Source organism: Taeniopygia guttata, chromosome 5 (assembly GCF_048771995.1).
Source record: "Taeniopygia guttata chromosome 5, bTaeGut7.mat, whole genome shotgun sequence".
In the NCBI taxonomy this organism is placed as follows: Eukaryota; Metazoa; Chordata; class Aves; order Passeriformes; family Estrildidae; genus Taeniopygia; species Taeniopygia guttata.
The window spans coordinates 42,289,435-42,301,465 of record NC_133030.1 but is presented as its reverse complement, the minus strand read 5'-3'; the positions used below and the strand labels follow the sequence as shown (position 1 = coordinate 42,301,465).

Genomic DNA, 12,031 nt, shown 5'->3' with positions numbered 1-12,031 from the left:
CAGATGCCTTAGAAAGGGAAAAATAACCTCTCCCTTCTCTACACCTTACACATAATGGAAAATAAAGCAATGTAAAATAAGGTTAGTTCTGCAAAAGTCCGTGCTACCCTCCTCACAGACACCATCAGTCATAAGGGACATTAATGGACCCTCTTACTTAATTTGCATCTCCAACCTCTATACAGGCAGATAGGTCTCTAATACCTATATAGATAAGCTTGTTCTCAAAATTTGGTACATCACACAGAATCCTTTCACCCGAAACACCCAGCACTGTCCTAATCTCTGAGGATCTCTCCAGGAGGTCAGGCTGCTGGCACTTTATTTTAAAAAGGCTTTGGGGTAATTTTTAAACACACTACCAGGAAAGTCAACAACTACAACAGAGAGCACTGTTCAAATGACTTACTCTTCAGAGACTAATAAAAGATAGAAGGAATGTATTTTCTACCTAAATTTTGTGAAGGACCAGTCACAACAACACCATCATATTCAATATTCAAGTGTGCACAAGAATAGGCAACAAAACCAAGAGCAAGTAGCTAAGCAGGTGGTAAAAATGTATCCAGAGTCTTGAAATAGAAAATGACATGTCTAAGCTGCTAAGAGTCTCCTGAAGGAAGATAACCAGCGGTGTATCAGCATAAAAATTGTAAATGAATGATCGATGAAGGAGTGCAGAAGTGGACCTCCATCTCAAAGAAAACTATGACTCAGCAACAGGAACACAGAAGCCCTGTAAAATTCCATAAGTAGGTATAAATGTTGACAGAGGGGACCACCAAATACAGAAGGTCACTTAAAATGTTAAAAGACAGAGAGATGCTGCAAAAGCAAAAATACACAACAGTTAGAAATTCTGACAATGCCCTTGCAAGCTAAATAAGCATCATGACAGGGATGATGCATAGACTGCATTTCTGGATTCCATAAATAACCTTTTCTGAGGAAAACTTAGAAGAGGCAGCACAATTTGTGATTTCAACTCAGAACAGCGCAGTGTGACTATGATCAGTATTACAGAATGGTTCTGTACTGGACTGAAATTCAGCTGCTGCCTTGCAGAAGTGACAAAAAAAGGAAACACCCTCCAAAACACTATAGTAATATATAACTCAAAAAAGGAAGCTGCCTAAATGGAAAAAAGTGTGTTAAATGGAAATGAAGAAGAAAAGCCTATGAAATTAAATGTTTGCAAGTGGCACTAATATTGTACAAAGACACTTAGTCAGAGGCTCACTGTAAGCCTACAGGATATTAGCAAAATATTTTAAAATAAAGGAACCACAATTAAGTAAAAAAAAAAAAAAAAAAAGAAGGAAAAAACCCCACCAGCTCTAAAACTGGACATTATTCCTTCAAGCAAAGAAAAATGACTGCAAGCTGGACCAAGCTAAAGCAAAACCATAATTAGGCCAAAAGAGGCACCAGAACAGCTTTACAAACTAAGTGAAAACTCTTCAAACACAACAAAATGAGGAAACCTGACAAAGGGGTCAAAAGATCATCACTGTGGAATGAGAACATTCCAGAAAAAGGTCTTGGACCATCATTCATGACATAATGTGTTATGAGTGGAAGATATTACTCAATTTTTTAAAACAAATGTCTTCTATGAGGCATCAGGACCAGCTGGTATTCATCTACATGTTCAAAAGAACAAGTCAACAGAAAATCCACACTACTTGTACACAAACATACTAAATGGTCTGTTACCAAATATTCAAATTGGGAATGGAGGAAGGGAAAAGTGATGATAATTTTTAGGAGGCTCAGCATAAGCAGAAGCCCCAGGAAAACCTGAGACCAGCAGCCAGCTGGTTTAGCCAAGTGGATAGAAAATGTAGTAATCAAAAGATCTATGCTTTGATAAACACCAATACAACAGGCTTTTCAGAAACCATGATTCAATATGGTCTTAGCAAGTTCTCAAGCCAAGACTTTGGAGAGTAAGGAGGATACACTCCATATTCCCTCTGGATTCAGCCAGTGAAACTCTTTTGAGAAGATGCTTGTTCCAGAGCTCTGGACAACACAGCATCATCTTATACTCTTGTCTGCATATCAAAGCCCTGTCATAGGCCCTCCCTCCTTTTCTAACTAAAGTGCCCCTCGAACTGTAACCATGACATTTCACCAGAGCAGCTGAATCTTCTGACCCTATAATTCATATATCACAACCTGCAGAGAGCAGACAGCTCTCTCTTCTCACACCCTGTGCCTCGCAACTGCACATTGGCTTCCCAATACTTTGCTACTGTGCTATCAGCACAGGTCCCAGCCATATAAAAGGCTACAGGAGAACTGAAAATGCCCAACTGAGATGCTGTTCAAACAGAAGTTGCCAGTTCCTACACAGTAAACTTTTGTACAAATTGGTGTCCAGAATATGCTTCTTCCATACCACTGACAGCAAAATTAGAAGAGCCTATTTAAATCCAGATAGACGGGAAACCAATGTACATTTTTGCACAGTTTACATAACTTTCTTGCAGTGTTTTAAGAAAAAATAAGGAAGTACACAAGTTGTGGAAGGAAAAATTGTAATCGAGCCTTGTGATGAGGCAAAACAAGAGCTTAAGCTTGATTTACTTTCCTGTTAATGTGGGAGACACTTTGGTTCTCCAAACCACACTTGCACAACCAAAGCTCATCTGTAAACAAAACAAACTCCCCTCTACATCACACTTCTGCTTCTGTGGCATCATCTCATGATGCTTAATATGGTGCAATGCTGTACAGTGAAGACTATTCCCGTGTGCGAGTCACTCAGTGCCTGCCAGCCTTGAATGCACCTTCCCCCAGTCGGCTGGGAAAGAAATGCAACACAGCAAAACAACAGCAGTAGACAGGAGAGAGAAAAAACCAGAGAGGTTTCAGCTCTGACAGCTACCTCAGCTGCTACTGGAATCCTCAGTGGGGATATGCTTTGGTCAAGGACCTACCCCAGTCACCTCATACAGACAATCCTGGGTATCCTGCAGGGCAAGTGCTGAGGGTGCTTGCTCGCCTTCCCATCAGAAACACTGCAGACATTAATTCAAACTCCCATGCAGAACTTCACCCAAAAGCCAGCTTCTGTGAGAGAGAAAGGGGAGCTGCCTTTGGTGTATGTCTGGGAAGGGAATACCAGATGAAATGGGTAGAAAAAGTTCATTTCAGGCTCTCATGTCCATTTATAGAAACGGAGGCATTCCTGCAAAAGCCACACTGCTATTTGGTCAGCACACCCTCCCACACTGAGCCACATTTGGGATCTTGGAGAGTTAGCCATATAGCACTCCTTGAGATCCAAGTGCTCTGATCCACCCTGCCCTTTTTTTGTCAGGAAAAAAGAGAAAGGGCTGGAGAATGTCACCCATTAACTAATATCACTACAAGCAACTACACCAAGATTAGCTACTGCCACTAAAATCTTCTCTATTCTAATAGCTGAAACTCAGACATACAAGGCCAAGCTAGAGGGCTGTGAGACAGAGCACCATCTGTCCATATTTGTAACAGGGAATTGTTTGAAGGGGTGGGAATCCTCCAGCAGAGACAGAGCAGCCAAAGGTCTAAAAGTCCACTCAAAGACTGGAAGACAGGGACTCCACAGGACATGATATATTTCCACAATGCTTCTTAGACTTTAAGATGTTGCCTTCCCTGAAGGACAAAAGGTACAGAACAGAGTTACCAGTGGGGCATCAAACAATGGCACATGCTCAGCACAAACAGCACTGTAGGATCACCAGCTCAAAATCAATGAAAGCAATGGCTACTCAGATGTTGCAGACCCAATTACATGGCAAAACACACCTCAGCCACTACCCCAGGCAGACTTTTTCCTCCAGTTCAAAACAGATGAAAGGACTCACCAGGAGTGAGAGCATTACCCTGAATTTCATTCACAGCTCATCGCCAGGTTTGTCCATTTCAAAAGCCATCACCTAATCACTTCCAGACTGGCACTCCCAACGGGTTGCAGATGCCATCTAAAACATCTGCCTCAGGCTGTTCCTGTTATGGAAGCCCTAAATCTCTAAAGTCACATAGCAGCTATATCAGAACAGGGACAGATCCTAAGATCCTAAGGTGCTGCACTATTTTTTCCCTAAAGCAGAGCTTAATATGAGGCTGAAGTTTTCTTTCCTCCCAAATCACATCACTTTTTTCAAGCTCTGCTTAAATGAAAGAAAAAAAGGCAAAATGACTGCAAAAAGATCATTTAACAGGCCCATATTCTTACTCCCCAGCCCATCAGTGGCTTGTTTCTTTGTTAAAACAGCAAGAAACAGGAACAAGGTCTCTCTTAATCAACCAAAACCCCAATACTAGTGGCAAAGCAATACAAATCAAATCCACAAATGTTCTTTGTGTGCAACACAGTTATACACTTCTCTGCATGCTGGCCATGCCCCTTGCCCATAAAGTGACAACTAGTTAGAGTGAGATATGCATAAAACACAGCAAATGCACAGCAGTTCAGCATGCACCATGGCCATCAGACACCAGCTTATAAATTTCAAAATGCCATGAAAATTTACCTCGCTACCTAAACATCCCCCCCACCATGTTAGTTCTGTCATGCCAAAGGATCATGTGCTTCCTCATCCCCACATTACAGAAGAGCAAGTGTGCTCAATGAAGGGACAAGACCTGCTGCTCCAGCAAGCACACACTCCTGCAAATGCCAGTATCTCAGGAGAGCGTTCCTTCCCACCGCGGTCCTGTGGCCAGGGAGCGTGATGGACAGGCTGCCATCAGTGCAGAAGGTCAGAAGCCTGTTTGCTGCTGCCTGTCAGGTCTGAACCACAGTCCCAAAGAGGGATGCAGCTGACTAATCAATACAACAAAATGGTAACAGCATGGCCTTACCCAGACTGCTCTCTCCTATCCAGCTCATGTGTGGGACTTCACACTTCGTAGATATCCAGCACCGAGATGCTCCACAGGGAACACTGCTGATGTACACACTGTAGCAGGCACACTACTACTGACAACTGTATTTCATAAGCATGTCAGACAAATTCCTGCCCATATTAAAATACATCTGAAGAACATTAGTGAACTCTCCATAACACTTCTGCTTCCATCCCCCAGACCTTCAGCATGAGGAAGAGTTCCCATATAGATTTTTTTCAAGCAATGAGAAGCCAGTAATATTTCAATAACACTAATACACTAATTGCAATATATCCAACAGGCAAACTTTATTCTAAACTTCCCTATATATGAGCTTCCACGACAAAGAAAAAGAATGGGAAAACACCTATGTATCTTCCTGCTAAAATGTGGTAAAAGTAAAATGTCATGAAAACCAGCAGTGGGTAAACAAGAGAATGTGAATACATCCACAGGTGTTCACACTCTTCTAGAAGCTCTCTAGCACTGATTCAAAAGTCCTCAATCTAACCTGATTCTGTACTTCAAATACCACAGCCAACAAGTGGCCAGAAACAAGTGAGGTGATGTAGTAACTTGTTAGGGATTGTTTGGTTGGTTTTTTTTTTAAGGGCATTTAACTCCTGGTCTTCACTTTTCAGGACTAACTTTGAACTTGAAGGTTACCATCAATCAGCAAGCAGAGGCGTTGTCCTGAGCAAACATGGCCCTGGCAGAACGAGATGAGCCAGCAGGCAGGGCTTTCCTCAGCACAGCTGAAGTGCAGCCTGGGACCAAGTCAGTAAGCGCAGAAAGAGGGCAGGTATAGCAAATAAAGAAGCAGTGATACTTCCCTGCTTCTTCATGCAGTTGCTTGCAATTCTTCATGGAGAAGGACAACAGTGCATGGTATTCAATAATAATAATAATAATTAAACTAAGTCACATGGCAAGGAAAGGAAAACCATACAGTTGTAGGAAAATCAGCATAGGGAATAATTTACCATACTGCAATTACAAAACCACTGTACTATACCCTTTGCTAACACTCTCTAATACAGTCTTTACTACAGTCAGGAAAAATGTATGCCTCTATTTCTTCCCCCTGCCCAATCTCACCAGTAAACAAAATAGCTAGTTTTTATTCACTGGGATTATGCCTATGGGAATAAATAGGTCTTCCCTATGGAGTATGCTCTGTCTTTAGTCACTACCATTTCTGATTTTTCTGATTCTCTAAAAGAAAAGTCTGGGCTTACAAAGCAAAGTCTATGTACTGAACTGAGGTCTCATTGTCATGTCAGTGCAACCACCAGAGCAGGGTGGAGCACCAAAAGGGTAGCTAAAGTTTGCTTTTCACAACCATTACATTAAGCCACTCCTTTTGGGATGCTGATGACTCCACGAAGCCATATAGCACAGGCAGACAGCCTCTTTGTTTGGATTTCTAATGCACATTGTTGAGTAATTCCACCTGAATAATTTTTCTTCAAGTCTGACAGCAAAATGTTCAGTTACTTATTTGCTCATGCCAAGTTAGGTGCTTTCCACTCTAAAGATTAATGTAAAAACACATAAAAACCAGCCCACTAGAACGGATGATAAAAGCAAAAAGGAAAGCTTAGGTGCACTCAAGATAACTAGGTTTTCTCTTTCCTAGATGTAAAGCAGTCCCCTTAATTCTCTGGTGCTGTTCTGCAAACTTCTTTTCCTCAAATACCATCTCCAAGCATTCACCTCTTTTTACCTCAGCAGTATCTAAATAAATACAGAAACACAGGAAGAAGCAGTCTGCATTAGAAGCTACCTGAATTGAAAACCATTCAAATCAGAATGGCAGTCACCCACAGGCTGAACGGCCCAGGGTGGAGCAGGAGTCACATGCAGGGGAGTACACTGCATCTCAGAGCAAGGGGCACAGGCCCAGCAGCCAATGCCACATTCCACTTTCCTCTTCTTTGGGTCAGGGCTGCAGAGCCAGGCTCACTTCACTTACGCCTCATTGCATCAGATTGGCTTATTAGCTTCATTCAACTGAATGAGCACGTGTTCCGGTGCAAGGGTAAAGATGGTATTTCCCTGATCCTCTCAAAGCTGTGTAAAATACTATCACCTCTGTCTACAAGAAGACAGCCTGAGCAAGTGTGGGTCACTGGCCTCAGGCACCTGTATTGATAAGAGTGCTCGGAGAGCTGACCTCACACTGGCCCGATGGAACTTTTCTTTTTCTCAAAGCAACTGTTTGTGGAAACACTGTACCAACTTTTAAGAGGTATGAAAGTGCCAAAGTCCTTTTCCTCCAGAGCCCAATGACAATGTTTTCAGCAGACAGCTAATCTCCTTTATCCCACCCTAGCTGTCAGCAGGAAGAGGATATTGCAGCGTCAAGTCCAGATGCAACTGCCGATTTGAAAGACATTCCGCCTGAAACAGTTTCTCAGAGCTGTGCCTTCCCCCCCAAGGCCATTCATAATTCTACTGAATCACAACCCTGGACTTGGAGACTCACACACGGGAAGTGGAGGGCACTGGAGAGGAGCCTCAGCCAAAGACCCCGCAAAGCCAGAATCATACATAACCCCCCTGCTGCCCCGAACTTTGTAGATGGAGGTCCCACTTGCCTCTGCCACAACCATCAGCCGTCAGGTAAACACCAGCGGCATCCTTCCAAAGACCAGATGCATTTTCCAGAAGGAATTTAATGTAAATTCGGGTTATCCCTGCAGCTGCCCTTCAAGCCACGTACATCTCTTATCCCTCCCTGGTTTGCTCCCTTAGCACCTCCAGTCTCCGGCCAGGCAGGTGACAGCCCGCCCCACAGGCGCAGCCAGCCGGGGTGCAGCTGCCCATTACCTGGTTCCCAAAGACCGCAATAGAGCAGGCAGTGGAGACCTCGTGGGAGCCAAACCAGACCGAGGCGATGTGTGAGGGCATGCCCAGGATGAAGACCTGGGCCAGGCCACAGATGACCTGTCCCAGGACAGTGACGGGGAAGAGATGCGGCTTCAGGCTGCCCAGCTTCACCAAGGCACCCATAGCGTTGAGGGCCGAGGCAGCCAGGGCGATGAAGCGCAGGCCCCTCTTGTCCAGCAGCCAGGCGACAGGGAAGAGCAGAGGGATGTAGATGAGCATGTAGCACATGGAAAGCCAGTCGATGGCGAAGGCGCTCACGTCGTAGAAGCGCACGAAGACGTTGTTGACGCTGCCGTACTGGATCCACTGGAAGGCGTTGCACAGGGAGTAGCTGCTGAAGAGCAGCAGCACGGCCCAGCGAAGCCGGGACAGCCGTACCACGGCGGCGGCATCACCGACACCTCCCGCCGCAGCCGACAGACTCGGCGCCCCGGCGGGCTCCAGCAACACCATGCCGGCACTGTGGGCCGCGCTCGGCTCGGCTCGGCTCGGCTCGGCTCTCCGCCGGCACCACCTGCCCAGAAGAGCCCGGCCGGCCGCCCTGGCCGAGCTCTCTGGCGGCCCGCGCGGGGAGGTGCCCCCGGCCCGGCCCGGCCCTGCCCGGCTCCGCCCCGCCCCGCCGCCAGGCCGGGCAGGCTCGGGCCGCCGGGGGGCACGGCACGCCCTCCTCCGCCGCGGCGCCTACGGGAGTGCGGCCCCGGCCGGGTGCTGCCGCTGCGCTGCCCGCCCGCGGCACAGCGACCGCGGCCCCCGCCCCACGGCCGCCCCCCGCACTGCGGCCCCGCCGAGAGGCCCCCCGAGGGCCGGGCCAGGAGAGGCTTCGGCCGCCAGTGCTGAACGGGACGTGGGCTGAGCAGAGCTGTGACCTGGGGGAGGCTGGGAGCGAGTGGGCAATGCCCGGCGCCGCCGGAGATGCCAGGGTGGAGTCCTGGAGGAGGAACGGGTTTGGGTTTCATTTGGGTTGGCCTCTGATGGTTTTTCTCACAACATGGCACACTGGAGATTGAAAATATCCAGTGAAATCAAAATTAAAACATCTCAGCGTCACTGAAGTAAAAGAGCCAAAAGTGTTCTTAGTTTTCATTCTCATGGGGAATTCTCAGTTAATGAGTCAGCGCTTGTTTTCCCATTACTTGAGCAACTCGCCACTGGGAGATGCCTGCCTGGAGATCATTTATGATCTACAGTTCATTTAATTAGCATCATGTTACCTAAATTGCATAAACGTTCCTCAGCACAAGGACACAAGTGTGCTGGTGCTCAGCTTTCTTCCAGCATTTAACACACAGGTCAAAATTCATTTGGAAAAATGGGTGCAGTGTCCTTTGGATGTTGTATTCCTGAAACAAAGGAATACAGAATATGAAAAAGTGAAGTTTCTCTAGCTTGTATCTACTTGATAGCTGCATCATAATGTAGCCTTTTTACATACTTTGTGGAGCACTGTCAGAAGTCACTGCTGCCGTCCTCTGAGTTATCTACCTACTGTCAGGAGCGAAGACAGACAAACAGCTCTGATGCCTTTATGTTCTTATTTACTATGAAAGAAAACAAACAAAACCCCAAAATGAAAAAGCTTTGCACAAATTATTCCAAGGAGTACAAATGTCAGTTTAAGTAGTTCTTGCCGTGTATCCTCACAGAGCTTGTTTCTTGTCACCTGCTTGAGTTTCCTACTCCCAGCAGAGGCCAGAAACTGAGCTGGAGACAAGCAGAGCCAGTGCAGCCTTCCCTATGTACTCTGCTTAAAGTTCCACAGGGCAGAGCTGCAAACCATCCTGCTCTCTCCCTCCACAGCCCACAGCTTTGCCAATGAACCTCCAGCCTCAACTGGGATGCTTCTCACAGCAGTACAACACAGTCATAATGTAGCCCTTTTACATAATAAATAAGAGAGGCAAATTCAGAAGCAAAAGCCAGAAAAGAGGTTTTCAGTCCCATTTATTATTAATTTAGGCTACCAAAGTTAACTCGAAGCTCTGCACTGAGACAACAGAATGAACAGAGGAATTTGGTGTAACAAATTTATAATCAAAATGTTATTAGGAATGCAATGAGTGGTAGCGGTGCAGGTGGGGCAGAGGTGAAATGGAGCAGGAATAAGACTATTATGGTTCAACAACTGCTTAGTCTGAGAATTCTAACAATAAAACAGTGAGGTAGTACAGAATATTAACTTCTAGGCTGATAAGATTTGAAAATATGTTTATAAAATTCCCCACAATATTATACAGAAATCAAAGTTACACAGAGGTAATCACTATAATTGATCAAAGAGCAGTTGAAAAACAAAGTCTAAGAAAAGAAATGCACAGGCAACTTTTAGGATGGCAATCTGGGTTTGTTCAGAGGACCATCATTTATTATTTCTTTAGCACAGTAAAAAATAAAATTTGCAGATGGTTAAGACATTATTGAGTTAGTCAAGCCTAACTGAAATATGTCATCTACATGTTGTATTAATGTTGAAATTACTTTAGGACTACAGCCTTAGCTGTCTGTAACTGAAATTATTGTCATAGTACATGGCATCTTTAATTTGTAAACTCAGATAAATGCAGGATAATGGAATTAGGTACTGTATGGCAGACTGTTGTCATAAGGTCTCTGGACAGCAAAGAGAAAGGTATCAGTGACTGAATATGTCTTTTAGAAAAATAACAAGCAGAAAAAGTATAAAGAAAACAAACTAGGAATTGAGGAGATACTGTCACACACCAGGAAGACACAGAGAGCAGTTAAATTTCTTAATACATTACTTAAAAAAGAACATACACACAATAGGCAAATTTTCAGATATATGGGAGATGACTGAGACACACTTTGGGTCCTTTGCCTCCTGCCAGCTCTACTCCAAAGTGGAGTCAAAAACAGTCTGTCATCTTGAGTTTTGTTTTTATCCCACCTTCAGCTTCTAAATTTCTCTCAAAAATCCTTGGGTTTACTCAGCATCAACATAAGATCTGTAGGAAGTCAGAGCCTGCCAAGCAAGGAGCCATTTGCTCCCATGTCTTAGTCCTGTAAGAAAAGTCAAATGGTAAGTCAAGAATGACTAAAACACAGACTCTGCTGAAAACAACAGCAGAAATCAGATGCATGAAAGCAGTGTCCAGCTGCTGGTGACTGCAGCCTGTCAAGTGAACATGAGCCAGGTAGAGAAGCAGCACTGGCTTCTCAAAGCCAAGTCAGACAAGGGTTTTTAATACCTATAGGCCCACACTTCCTTGAACTCCTGTCCTTGGATTTCAGGGCTGTTTTGTTGCTAACTCTGTGAACTACTCAATCACCCTTTTATATAATTTGCCAATTTCTAATTATAAAATACTAAAATAAAACTCCTGTGCTTTGCATTTCCTCCTCTATTGCTGCATCTGTTTCTACTCACATGCCTCTTTCCCTTCTTGAAGCAACAGAGCAGCTGCTTTTGGATTTCCCTCATCACAGCATATTTATATAAAAAATTTCTTAGCCATGAAAAATTATTTATATTTCAGGACAACCCCTTGAAGTGGATGTTAAAGCTAGAGGGAAATCTCCTTTACATGGAGATTAACAGGAGTGCTAAAAAGCTTATAGGATCCTAGAGCCAAAAGTATCTGTGAAGATTGGAATGCACTAAATCAGAGGAAGAAGCAGGACCCAAATTAAGTGTTAGAGTACAGGCCATCAGGTAGAACCTAACTTCTGTAATCTTCTTCCGTACTGATCTCAAGAAATCCAACAGACAGTCTTGGAATATATGCTGCATTTATGACCAGTTAGTACATACAGTTCCTTTATGTTATGTAAAGCCTTGCAACTAGCTTGCTATTCTCAAAGTCTACCCAATAAATAAAAATGCTAGGAATGGTGACAGCAATGATAATCCAGATGGCAACAGGCCTCAATGACAAGCAGGGCAATATGAATGGGCGAGGAAAATTACCTTGGAGGGTGTGCAAAAGGTATTGCAGAAAATTATTCTGGAAAGTATAATTCCTTGGTGACTTTTCTCTCCACACTGGTTCAGGCATCCAAGAAGTAGGTGAACAAAAGAAGAAAACTTCTAAGGAAAAGCAAGTACTCAGGATCTACTGGATCTTACATCCATGCAGTTCTTTAGGTTCCCTTTAAATGGGAAGTATCTAACCTCAAAGGATCACAGGATGTCCCTTGCTTTCAAACTGTCAGCTTTGTTATTTGTGCCTTTAAGTTTCATCATTACACTTCCTAAGCCTAACTAGTTTACCACTTAGGTAGCTCTATCATATTT

General features: G+C 44.3%; 1 protein-coding gene across 3 annotated transcripts in view; it reads right to left on the bottom strand.

Moving 5' to 3' along the window:
* The window catches only part of FLVCR2 (FLVCR choline and putative heme transporter 2), a 34,892-nt gene extending 26,517 nt beyond the window's left edge, over positions 1–8,375 (bottom strand). For 2 of the 3 annotated variants that reach the window (XR_012056426.1, XM_030274721.4), the window contains exon 1: positions 7,720–8,375. Coding sequence is in view for 2 of the 3 variants with exons in the window: in XM_030274721.4 (XP_030130581.3) it covers positions 7,720–8,232 (513 nt within the window). In the remaining variant the exon portion in view is untranslated. The remainder of the gene's footprint in view (positions 1–7,719) is intronic. The other variant, XM_030274723.4, reaches the window with a different exon arrangement.
* Positions 8,376–12,031: the final 3,656 nt, after the last annotated feature.